The sequence below is a fragment of the Lepidochelys olivacea genome (genome assembly GCF_965140295.1).
Source record: "Lepidochelys olivacea isolate rLepOli2 genome assembly, chromosome: 6".
NCBI lineage: Eukaryota > Metazoa > Chordata > Testudines > Cheloniidae > Lepidochelys > Lepidochelys olivacea.
The window spans coordinates 104,673,701-104,686,887 of NC_140416.1; the positions used below are offsets into that span (position 1 = coordinate 104,673,701).

The window sequence follows — 13,187 nt, forward strand, 5'->3', positions numbered from 1 at the left end:
CATGACAATACGACTGCTAACACATGCTGACCTGTCATCCACATCAATTCTCCCTTACAGGGACTGGATTACTAAAATATGGAAGAATAGGTCATATTTGCTGTTTACATAAGTCACCCTACTTACTTACAATATAATTTGAAAGTATAAACTGTGAAATATACAGAAGCTTTGTGGTTGGCTAAGCAAGACTGGCAAACCATTCTCTTGTGAATTCTCATTTCATCAGATCAAAACTGACCAATCTGTTATCAAGTCAAGATTTGGTCCTCTATGAGCTAGGAGGATATCTCAGGCAAGCGAAAACGTCAGCAGGTCTGACTTTCTATATACACATGCCATCTTTTAAATGTTTAATATGCCCTAAAGTAGTGTTTTTGCATGTGTTAAGTAGTGTTTCTTTGATGTACTAACAGATGTACTGGTTTTGTTGAACTAGATTTTGTTCTTGCCGTTGCAGCCTCCATAACAAGGCTCTTTGGGCATGGTTAAGAGCAGGCAGCATTGCTTAGTTGCAAATTTCTACCCACTTTCCCTTGTGGTAGCCAGGACAGAGATGCTTTGAGAGACCACCTCCATCATAGTCTGTTTTCATATACCCAATACAAAAATATCTAGTCTCATGAAAACCTTTGTCAGCAACACCAGATACAGAACTTAGTATGTGTGAAGATTAGACATATTCAAATTTGCTAGAAAGAATCTGACACCAAGCCTATCTTGCATCATTGGAAAGTCTTCTTAAAGCTGCACACTTGTGAAAGTGCAAGGAAAGAAAAAACTATGCATGATTTGCAATTACATATAAGAGTCTTTTAGGTATGAGGGATTTTCTCATTGAAATAGTTATTTCAAGATATTTAAGAAGTTGTCATTTCTTTAAGATGTTTGCTTTGAGGGTCAGCAGGGAAGATGGAATCCCTGTTTTAAGAAAAGTAAGTATTAAAATGTGCAACAGTAATTGAAATGGTTTAATATATTAAGTTCTAAAGCTTCTTATCCACATTGAACAAATCCTTACCAGACCATTGATGTGATTACACATGTCCCATAAAGGAATCAGAGCCAAGGTAACTCGGGAACCATCTTCAGTTGGAATCTGGTTTTGTCGTGTCATAACAGAGGAAACCGCCCACCTGCAAAGAATAAAAACTTCAATATTTCATTGTTTAAACACAGCCAGTTGATCAGCTGCAACCCAAAAGAAATCAACAGTTTAGATGAGCATTTCCAAACTTTCTCCCCAAAGAACAGAAAACATTCAGATCTCCATTTATGTAAAAATTTTAAAAAAAGTGTGCCCTTACCATATGCCACCAAGTATCAGAATTTCCTGTATAGTACTTTAGTCTATTCACTCAACTAATCCAGAATTATGAAAATTGAGATATTAAAAAACTGGCCAGTACAATACTTTTTAAAATGCATACCTTTATCATTCACATTTTGGGCAACTTCACACTTAAGTTGACACCTCCCTCCCTCCCAGTGAAGGAAACATCTGTGGAGATACCATCCCAAAGTAATGACTCAGAACTACAAAAGGACTAAAAGATCCCTTTGAGAGCTCATGAATTCCTCTTCGGGCTTGTCTACACTGGCAACTAACAGCGCTGCAACTTTCTCGCTCAGGGGTATGAAAAAACACCCCCCTGAGCACAGCAAGTTGCAGTACTGTAAAGCGCCAGTGTAAACAGTCTCCCAGTGCTGGGGGCTACGCCCGTCATTGAAGTGGCGCCGTGACCACACAAGGCACGTTAAAGCACTGCCACGGCAGCACTTTAGTGTTGCCAATGTAGACTAGCCCTTATTCATGATATTTTATCATTTTTAACTCAACTCAAGCTCCCTCTTATCTGAACTGATTCCACTTCTTAAGACACCTCCAAAATGCATTCAGACTTCACATGCATAGCAAGACTTTTCCAGGTCTCATACCAAATATCAGTTATGAGGTAATATATGCTGGTAAAACCTTTTGTGAAAAATAAGGAGGCTTAAACGGCAGAGTAAAAGTTACCTAAAAACTACACACCACCACACTAATCTCAGGCTGTCACGTGTAATTTGGCTAAATTAACTTCTCTTCCGACCCCATATTAATGACAATTTCTATGACTGTTGAAACATGACATTAAACTCTATTCTGTGTTGTTTCTAAAGAGAGTACCAGTGGGTATCAAACACTGACTTTTAAATGGTTTAACGAACAGGGTTGGGTTTTTTCCCCTTCTTCCTAGTGAAGCATCTCTCACTTTTCAAGATCCCAAGATTCACTTTAAAAAACAGTACACCAACCTGTAGTCATCATAAGTGAAAGAATCCTTTAAGGGCAGTTTGCTGGCATTAGGATGTGTCTGAGGAAAAAAAAAATCTGAAATCAGTCAGCAGAATTTTCATTATTTAGCTGCCTAACAGATCCTAACAAGAGCCAAATGAAGCAGGAGGCGTCCAGCCGCGCTACAGAGGGATCATCATGCTATTATGCTCTCATACATCACTGTCAACTTAATTTGTTGTGCCCAGCAGCCGCCATAAATCTGTTTCTTCATATTTCAAGACTGGAACCCACAGACACCACACAAAAATAAAAATTTAAGGTGGACTGATTCCATAAAGGTAGAAAACAATCAACCTCACAAAACCCAAACAAGAAATGAACATTAGGTTTCAGCAAATTCTACTATCACCTCTCCTATCCTGGAATCTTAATTCTGTGTTTTACATATGGAGAATGAATTTATTCTAAGTCTCTCTTTCCTTCCTAGTAGTCACCAAGAGTTTATTCACAGTTCTGCCACACTTCAGGAATCTCAATAGATTAAAATATTTAAATGGTTTTAGTGACTAGCATAGTTAGGTTTAGTACAGCAACTGTATGTAGATACACTCATCCAGAAGCAGGGTAATTCTATTTTTTCTTAGATTTGTTAGATTAGATATAAAAGGTATATAGCTTAGTTGACATTAGCAAATAAAGTACTGTGGTTAAAAAAAGTTTTTTAAACCTGTAAAACCTGTCACTCATTTCTGGTAAATGAAGTATCCAATATGCAGTATGTCGAAAATAACCTATCATACATTTTCTAAAAAGACATGGACTTTTCAACCACTTTAAAACTTTATACTAAACAACAGATTGAAAGCTATATGACTATAATTTTAATCTTCCATTTCAATTAAGTCTGTAGACAGATTGCAGTAAGTGATCAAATGAACAAATGGTTATTTCTTAAGATACAAATGAATTTTTCCTTAGCTGTATCTTTCCAACACTGTTAATACATGAAGCTCCATGTAGTATGGAGTTTTTACTCTTGACGCATTAGCATCACAAGTGCATGGTAATTTATCATCTCTCACTGTAATGTACTTGCTGGCACGGTGTGCAGGACAGTAGGGGATGAGGTATAAGTGGCCCAAACCGTAAATCAATTAGAAAACAAAAGCTTGTGCTCAGTGTGCAATTTTAGGCAAATTATACATTACAAAAGACTGCCAATTGGGTGTTAGGTCCCAGGTGTTTGCTCTCCCCAATCCCTGTAGTTAACCCTTTGGATGGATTAACTCTGAAATTTAGGATTTTCAAGTGAAAAGTTAATAATTTGAGCATTTCAAAAATTCAGTGTGAACTTCTACATTTCTATAGGATTTTAATATCTATAAATATTGTACACTGCACAGCAAATTACTCTATATTTAAACTTAACAGCACATTTTACAAAACAATTTCTCACACAAAACCACTAACACAATATTGAGCCACAAGCAACATTCCTCAGGAGCCGTTCTTTCCCACCAAACTATACTATAATTAGAAGATGAACATGCTAGAATCTGAGATAACTGAAATTATGTATTCCGTTAAAATTCTAAAAAATTCTTATTTCTTTATGACAACTTAATTTCCATTTTGATTAGCAGTATATTACTAGTCTAAAGATTAAACCTTGGTATGATGAACTAAGCATCCAGGAAAGTTACCATTCAGAAGCAAAATAAAAATTAACAGTTAACCAAAGGGTTAACTAGAGTTTAATTTTAAAAGATTTCCACTAGAACATTTATGTCCAGTTCTATTACAAACTAATAACTGTCAAAGCTCATTCTATGCCTAGAAATCCTAAAGAAAATTTTCTGTGAACAGGGAAATTTCTAAAGAAATTTGATTGTTTCCCGTTTATATTCAATCCACAGAGTTAATCCAGGAATAAATCTTCATAACGCTAACGCTTACAAAGTTATTCTATTTCCTACTGTATTTTTTTGGGTACTAAAACAATTTTGCTTAAGAAAAGCGACATGGAGTTTTTCCAATTGTCATATTGATATTAGCTTTGACTAAACAGTTCATATTCACCAGGACAGACTTTGTCAGTGTGGCACTGATGCCACCTACTGGCACTGGAGCAGAATAATCACCAAAATGCTATGCACAAAATTAGATTATTTCCTCTTGAATTTGATCATTAATCATAACATGGCCAGGCCAAGTCAAAATCCTTCCAAACCCTCCTCCCTTAATTCACAATAGCTGGCATTAGGATAAACATGACACTAATTAAAATAAAAATCTCCTCCAGCATTACCAATTTGACCCTGGTGGTTCAAACTAATTCACCCTTGTGAAATCCTAATATTTGAAATATTTAATGTAAACAGATGCTACTTTAAACCAACAGCATGCAGCTGTTTATCGTAAGATCAAAAGAAACTAGGTGTACAAGAAATACTTATTTTTCACCCCAACAACCACTTCTGACAGGATGAATGATTGTCAACAATAGATCAGTAGTTAGAATGTACTAAAAAAAGTTAAATGGCATATAAACAGGAAAGTAAACATCTCAATATTTTTACTGATTTTTCCTTTGAAATCCAAATTCATTTTAAAGGTCTAGGACTGAGCACACTACAGTGAAATTCTTAAATGAAGCCTCAGATCAAATACTACACAGGCAGAAATTATTTATCAGCCAATATGTCTTAACAATGATCTACAGCAAGCATCTCTAGAAAGCAAGAGGGTAGTTCACACTATGATCAATCAGCCATTGGCCTCTCCAAGAGTGTAAATTAGTGTTAATTTTGATGGTGTAGTTTTTGTAATGGAGACATCTGACAACAAGGAACTGTATTGAGACAACCAGTTCATTTCACATGGGCTACTGAACAGCTATCAGATGGCAACGACTTTCAGTCACAACACACATCAATCCAGATTTGAACATGTGACCTCAAGGTGAAGGCTGTATATTCCATTAATCCCTTCATTTATAAATTTCTAGAAATTAGAGACTGCCGTATCTTAATAGTTCAGGTGCATGTAACCAGTGTTTTTATATGGATGAATTACAACAAAGGGCAAGAATGATATGGTTTTGTAATAAAAGATGCAAGACAGAATAAAATTACCAAAAAAATGTAATTACCATATTTATAAGAACACTTTTCACAATGCAATATTCTAGTAGCTATTTTAAAGAAATTAAAATATACTAAAGTCAGCATATCTGACCATATTAGATTTCTGCCCTGAACTATTTCAGCATGCTACTTAAAAATAGACCAAGAAATTTAAATTAAGCCTATAGATTATAAGAGTTTGAAGACAGAAAACATTAACAATATTCTGATTAAAAAATTGATTTAGCATGCAGCTTCTCTTTATAGTCCCTTGGTAAAAATGAAATCTCCCTAACAAACACTTAATAAAACCTGTCAATATATCTAGAAAGAAAAATGACACAAATGCATTAAGTATTAAATACCCTTGGAAAAAGTCACATATTCCATGAATTTTTGATGTACTATCTTGACATTAATGTAAAACCTTGATATTTATAATTGACAGATATTTAATAAAGTATAGAAGATGGCTGCTACATAGCATGCAAATTTTCCAAGTTGATCAAAAAAGATACAGACATGTATTTAAACTAAACAAACACTTAATATGTAACAAAATCAGACATTGCTTTTTTAAGCTTATGCAGCCAGACCTTTAGGGAGCAGCTATAAAATATGGCATTCAGCATTACATGAACTCTAATTCAAACTAATCAAGTCTGTACGAAACAGCTTTGAATAGCTTTAATTTTTTTTAAGTTAAAAATGGGAACATCAAGTGAGTATTCTCATTTAAATGCAGGCCCTTACATTCTATCAAAAGGGTCATTATGGAGGAACAAACCCCATACAGTAGAACCTCAGAGTTACAAACACCAGAGTTACAAACTGACCAGTCAACCACATACCTTATTTGGAACTGCAAGTATACAATCAGGTAGTAGCAGAGACCAAAAAAAAAAAAAATACAATACAGTACTGTGTTAAACATAAACTACTAAAACAAATAAAGGGAAAGCACTTTTCTTCTGCATAGCAAAGTTTCAAAGCTGTATTAAGTCAATCTTCAGTTGTAAACTTTTGAAAGAATCATAAGAATCAATCTTGAATCATAAGAATCAATCTTATTTGTTCAGAGTTACGAACAGCCTCCATTCCCAAGGTGTTCATAATTCTGAGGTTCTATTGTATATTTAAACAAAAAGTTAGTAAACCTTTTTGGGATAATACTGTCAGAGTTGGCATCCTGTGGTGGCCAAATGGAGCAAAATCAAGGGTTGGTGCATTTACATTTCTGGGTGTCTATTTCCAAATGGTACAGTAACTCCTCACTTAACGTTGTAGTTATGTTCCTGAAAAATGCAACTTTAAGTGAAACGATGTTAAATGAATCCAATTTTCTCATAAGATTTAATGTAAATGTGGAGGGTTAGGTTCCAAAGAAATTTTTTTGGGGCAGACAAAAGCCATTATATACTGTACAGCAGTGCTACTCAAAGTGGTGGTTCGCGGACCGGAGCCATTGGCTGCTGGTCTGCGCGCACATTGGAAAAAATATTGCCGGTCCCCCACATCAGATAGCTTGAGAAGCACTGCTGTACACTATTGTGCTGTGGTTGGGAAGTGCCCCTGGCTTACATCACACACGCACAGCCAGCTGCAGGCAAGGACACTAGGAAGCACCTTTGCAGCAGCGGCAGCTTACCCAGAGAAGAACAGGCGCCGACTTTGCTGGGGGATGCTCCAGGCTTGCCTCTTCCCGTCCCCGCTCGACTCCAGGTGCACCTCTTCCCACCCCCACTCCAGCTCCTCTCCGGAGCACGCTGCATCCCCGCCCCTTCCCTGCCCCCAGAACATCCTAAGCACTACCAAACAGCTGTTTGGTGGGCTTAGGACTTTCTGGGAGGGAGAGGGAGGAGTGGAGACACAGCGCTTCCCCGCTCTTCCTCCTCTCTCCCAGAAAGTCTTAAGCGCCGCCAAACAGCTGTTTGGTGGTGGGGGGAAGTGCTGGGAGGGAGGGGGAAGAGGCGGAGAAGAGGAACTTGTGCAATGCTCCCTTGTAAAGTCGCTGCTCTTCCACAAAATCTTACATACAGTGTACAGAGCAGGGAGCCAAATGACATTATAGTGGAGCACTGCACAACTTTAAACAAGCATGTTCCCTAATTGAGCAGCAACGTAACTTTGAAACATTAAGCGGGAGGGCGTTAAGTGAGGAGTTAGTGTACTGTTCTGTCTAAAAAAAACCTTCCTCCAAATTTCAAAACTTGCTTATATACAGTTGGAGGATGTCTCAAAACGAACAGAAAGTACCAGTGGTTGCTGCCGGATTGCCTGTAGCCACACTGGCGAAAGAAAGGGTTCTACTCTAGCAACTAAGACCACCACCAAGGCTAGCAGCCAGTCTGACAGCCAGATATGGGGGTGGTGAGAGGTGAAGTTATTGAACACTTTTGCCCTCTTGGGCAACTGACATATCAAGATGGTATATGTGTGCAACTTTGTAAAAGTAAGGTTCTTCCCTTCCTTCACGTTATTTCTCAGGCACAATAGAAAAAGAACAATTATTTACTTTATACTACTAGAACATAAGACCAGTCATACTGTGTCAGACCAATGGCCCATCTAGCCCAGGATCCTGTCTTCTGACAGTGGCCAGAGCCAGAGCTTTCAGAGGGAATGAACAGAACACAGCAATTTCAAGTGATCCATCTCCATTACAACTTCTGGCAATCAAAGACTCGGGACACCAAGAGCATGGGGTTCCATACCTGACCATGTGCCTAATAGACACTGATGGATCTATCCTCCATGAACCTAATTCTTTTTTTAACCCTGTTTTTTTTTTTGTCCTTCACAACATCCCATGGTAACAAGTTCCACAGGTTGACTGTGCATTGTGTGAAGAAGTATTTCCTTATGCTTGTTTTAAACTGGCTGCCTATTAATTTCATTGAGTGATTCCTAGTTCTTATGTCACATGAAAAAGTACATACCATGCCCCTATTCACTCTCTCTAGACCATTCATGATTTTATAGCTGTCTAATCATAGCTCCCCCTGTCAATGCTTTTCTAACAGTTCCAATCTTTTTAATCTCTCCTTCTTTGGAAGTTGTTCCAAACCCCTAATCATTTTTGTTGCCCAACTCTGTACCTTTCTAATTCTTTTTTGAGATGGAGTGACCAAAACTGCATGCAGTATTCAAGGTATGGGCATACCAAGGATTTATAAAACAGAAAATATAATCATGTCACTTTATTATCTATCCCTGTCCTAATGGTTCCTATTTATTTTAGGGACCAGTCAGCTTAACTTCTGTACCTGGAAAGATAATGGAGCAAATAATTAAGCAATTAATTTGCAAACACCTAGAAGATAATAAGGTGATAAACAACAGTCAGCATGGATTTATCAAGAACAAATCATGTCAAACCAACCTGATAGCTTTCTTTAACAGGGTAACAAGCCTTGTGGATAGGGTGGAAGCGGTAGATGTGGTATATCTTGACTTTAGTAAAGCTTTTGATACTGTCTCGCATGACCTTCTCATAAACAAACTAGAGAAATACAACCTAGATGGAGCTACTATATGGTGGGTGCATAACTCATTGGAAAATCATTCCCAGAGAGTTATCAGTGGTCCACAATCATGCTAGAAGGGCATAATGAGCGAGGTCCGGCAGGGATCAGTTCTGGGTCGTTTCTGTTCAGTATCTTCATCAATGATTTAGATAATGGCATAGAAAGTACACTTACAAAGTCTGCAGATGATACCAAGCTGGGAGGGGTTGCATGTGCTTGGAGAATAGGATTAAAATTCAAAATGATCTAGACAAACTGGAGAAATAGTCTGAAGTAAATAGGATGAAATTCAATAAGGACAAATGCAAAGTGTTCCACTTAGGAAGGAACAATCAGTTACACACATGAAAATTGGGAAATGACTGTATAGGAAGGAGTACTGTGGAAAGGGATCTGGGGGTCATAGTGGATCACAAGCTAAATATGAGTCAACAGTGTAGCGCTGTTGCAAAATAACCAAACAACATTCTTTGATGTATTAGAAGGAGTATTCTAAGCAAGATGCGAGAAGTAATTCTTCCGCTTTCCTCTCACTGATTAGGCCTCAACTGGAGTACTGTGTTCAGTTCTGGGCACCACATTTCAGGAAAGATGTGCATAAATTGGAGAAAGTCCAGAGAAGATTAAAGTTCGAGAAAACATGACCTATGAGGGAAGATTGAAAAAATTGGATTTGTTTAGTCTGGAAAAGAGAAGACTGAGGGGAGGGACATGATAACAGTTTTCAAAGTACATAAAAGGTTGTTACAAGGAGGAGGGAGAAAAATTGTTCTTCTTTATCTCTGAGGATAGGAGAAGAAGCAATGGGCTTAAACTACAGCAAGGGCGGTTTAGGTTGGACATTAGGAAAACTTCCTCTCAGTGGTTAAGCACTGGAATAAATTGCCTAGGGAGGTGGTGGAATCTCCATCATTGGGGATTTTTAAGAGCAGGTTGGACAAACACCTGTCAGGGATGGTAGATAATACGTAGTCCTGCCTTGAGTGCAGGGGACTGGACTAGATGACCTCTCAAGGTCCCTTCTAGTTCTATGATTCTATTAGCTTTTTTGACTGCCGCTGCACACAGAGCAGATGTTTTCAGAGAATTATCCACAATCACACTAAGATCTCTTTCTTGAGTGTTAACAGCTAATTTAGACCCCATCATATTGTATGTGTAGTTGGGATTATTTTTTTCCAATGTGCATTACTTTGCATTTATCAACACTGAATTTCATCTGCCATTTTGTTGCGCAGTCACCCAGTTTAGTGAGTGTTCTTTGTAACTCTTCACAGTCAGCTTTGGACTTAACTATCTTGAGTAATTTTGTGTCATCTGCAAATTTTGCCACCTCACTGTTCACCCCTTTTTCCAGATCTTTTATGAATATGTTCAAAAGCACTGGTCCCAATACAGATCCTTGGGGAATCCCTGTTATTTACCTCTCCTCTGTGAAAACTGACCATTTATCCCTATTCTTTGTTTCTTATCTTTTAACCAGTTACTGATCCATGAGAGGACCTTCCCTCTGATCCCAGGACTGCTTACTTTGCTTAAGAGCCTTTGGGGAGAGACTTTGTCAAAAGCTTTCTGAAAGTCCAACTACATAGTAACCACTGGATCACTCATCCACATACTTGTTGACACCTTCAAAAAATTCTAATACATTGATGATGCATGATTTCCCTTTACAAAAGCCATGTTGACTCTTCCCCAAGATACTTTATTTAAGGCTAAGATTTTGTCATGGTTATTTTTAGTAAAAATCAGACAGGTCATGGGCAATAAACAAAAAAAATCACAGAAGCCGTGACCTGTCTGTGACTTTTGCTGCTGCGGTTCCATGGTTTCCTCTGCCACAGTGGTGGCTGAGAGCTGTGGCGTTCCCACTCTGCCAGTGGCACCTGGAAGCTGCATTTGGGGGGGGGGGTAGGGGGAGGCCCTCTCCACCCACAGCATCTGGGAGCTGCAGGGTGACCATATTTCCAGAAGAGAAAATCGGACACCCCCAGCTGCTCGCCTGAGGCATGTCCCCCATACCAATGCACACAAGGCTGTCACCCGTCGCTGGAACCCTGAGGATGGCCCCCTCAGGAGTCTGTCACCTGTCGCTGGAACCTTGCAGAGGGCCTCATAGCACTGGAACCCTGCCAGGGCCCCACTGGCTGCCAGCTCCAGAGTCCTGCAGGCCCTGGGCTGAAGCAGAGAATTTCAGGGAGGTCTCTGGAAGTCAGGGATTCCATGACTTCCGTGACCTCCGTGACTTAAATGTAGCCTTAATTATATTCAAACATGTGTCTGATAATTCTATTCTTTACTATAGATTCAACCAATTTGTCTGGTGCTGAAGTAAAACTTACTGGCCTGTAAATTGCCAGGATTGCCTCTGAAGCCTTTTTTAAAAATTGGTGTTACATTAGCTACCCTCCAGTCATCTGGTACGGAGGCTGATTTAAGCGATACTTTAATTGACTCTCATACTGTCACTCCACCATCAACACAACCTACTCCTTCATTCCTATATATTTTGTACTTTGGTATTACCATGTCCCATTGATTATCATTACATCTCATAACAAAAGAACTAGGGGTCATCAAATGAAATTAATAGGCAGCAGGTTTAATACAAACAAAAGGAAGTATTTCTTCACACAATACACAACCTGTGGAACTCTTTGCCAGAGGATGTTGTGAAGGCCCAGACTTTAACAGGGTTAAAAAAATAACTAGATAAATTCAGGGAGGATTGCCCATCCTGGCTAATAGCCATTGATGGACCTGGGATAGCGCCCCTAGCTTCTGTTTGCCAGAAGCTGGGAATGAATGACAGGGAATGGATCACTTGATGATTTCCTGTTCTGTTCATTCCCTCTGGGGCACCTGGCATTGGCCTCTGTCGGAAGACAGGATACTGGGCTAGACGGATCTTTGGTCTGACCCAGTATAGCCGTTCTTATGTATGTTCTTATCATTGTTCCACTATTACATCAATATTCTCATTTAATGCCAGGCACTCTAGCTCACCCATCTAAGTATTTAGACTTTAGCATTTGTATATATCTATTTGTACATTTTGTCACTGAATCTGGTTCTTCGAGACATTCTGTAAATGTAGAACACACAACCTGCCCTCTGTTCTCACAGTTCAGAGTCTTTTATAAGGATTCTTGGTGGCAAATGTTAGAGATGCTCTGCCCTTTATTCCCTTGGTAGGGGTCATGCAAGGGTAGTCAGAGGGCATGTCCAGCCCCAATAGACACTACTGGTCAAAAATTCTGATCTCCTGTGAATGGGGTATATGCATACCAAGAGTGGGATCCATGTCTAAAGATACTAAAAGAAAGATTTACTGAATCCCACTGTATTTAATAAAATGTTTGAGTAAATTAAAACAAGTGATGGCAGTAAGGGAAGAGTATCACTCAGCTCACTATTGTACATACCTTTGATGTTACTGGATGCTTTGTTTGCCATATGAAATATGGTTTTACACAAAAAAATATTTTCAGAGAAAGATATTTGTTTGTTAAATTTTCTCTGGGCAGAAATGCATAGATAACTAAGATCTTTCCACCCCTTGATTTTCAAAGAGTTCATAGGATCACTAAATCTCAACAGCTGCCTCTGCAGAAGCGGACAGTCAAGCAAAACAAAAACTGCTACAACACCAGGACCTTTCTGACTGACCTAGTTAGGTTAGCCTCAGTTTTAGAAGCTCTTCTTTGAAGAATTTCTCTTTTACGTTACTATTGTAACAGGACTTTACCACCTGGATGAAAGCAACAGCAGCCACCAAGTCCCTGATTCTAAAAAGTACTAAGTATGTGCTCAATGCTTTGCTGAATCAGGACCCAAGAGCTGAGTTCACACACCTCTGTGTTCTGGCTCAATCATCATACTTACACTTCCATTCAGATTAAATTTCGACAGAGGTTCCAGTACAACTTTGCTTCCTATTCTTGTTGACAAAGACAGTGGAAGGAGTCTTGGGGAACCTTCTTCCTGTCCCTCTCGGAAGAATATAGTTTCAAGCACACACATCCCAAAAGGAAAAGATATTGGACAATTTCTGCATCAATATCACTAAATCAGGTGTCAATATCATAAAGAAACTATTCTGTGTCACTGAAGTTGTGTCAGGCTTTACTTCTGCATATCATCTCTGGAAAGAATGCCACTCAGTGCGGATTATACTGTGGCATCCCAAGCAAAAAATAATGGTAAGGTTACTTGAGGTACTCAAAGCCAAACCCAGCTTAAGCTTCCACCTTG

At 38.8% G+C, this 13,187-nt stretch overlaps 1 protein-coding gene across 1 annotated transcript in view; it reads right to left on the reverse strand.

Annotated features, from left to right (window-relative positions):
• The window catches only part of SETD3 (SET domain containing 3, actin N3(tau)-histidine methyltransferase), a 68,967-nt gene that overhangs the window by 15,211 nt on the left and 40,569 nt on the right, over positions 1–13,187 (reverse strand). The window contains exons 7-8 of the mRNA XM_084631333.1: positions 2,299–2,357; positions 1,022–1,136 (exon numbers count right to left, since the gene is read on the reverse strand). Coding sequence (XP_084487459.1) covers positions 1,022–1,136; positions 2,299–2,357 — 174 coding nt within the window. The remainder of the gene's footprint in view (positions 1–1,021; positions 1,137–2,298; positions 2,358–13,187) is intronic.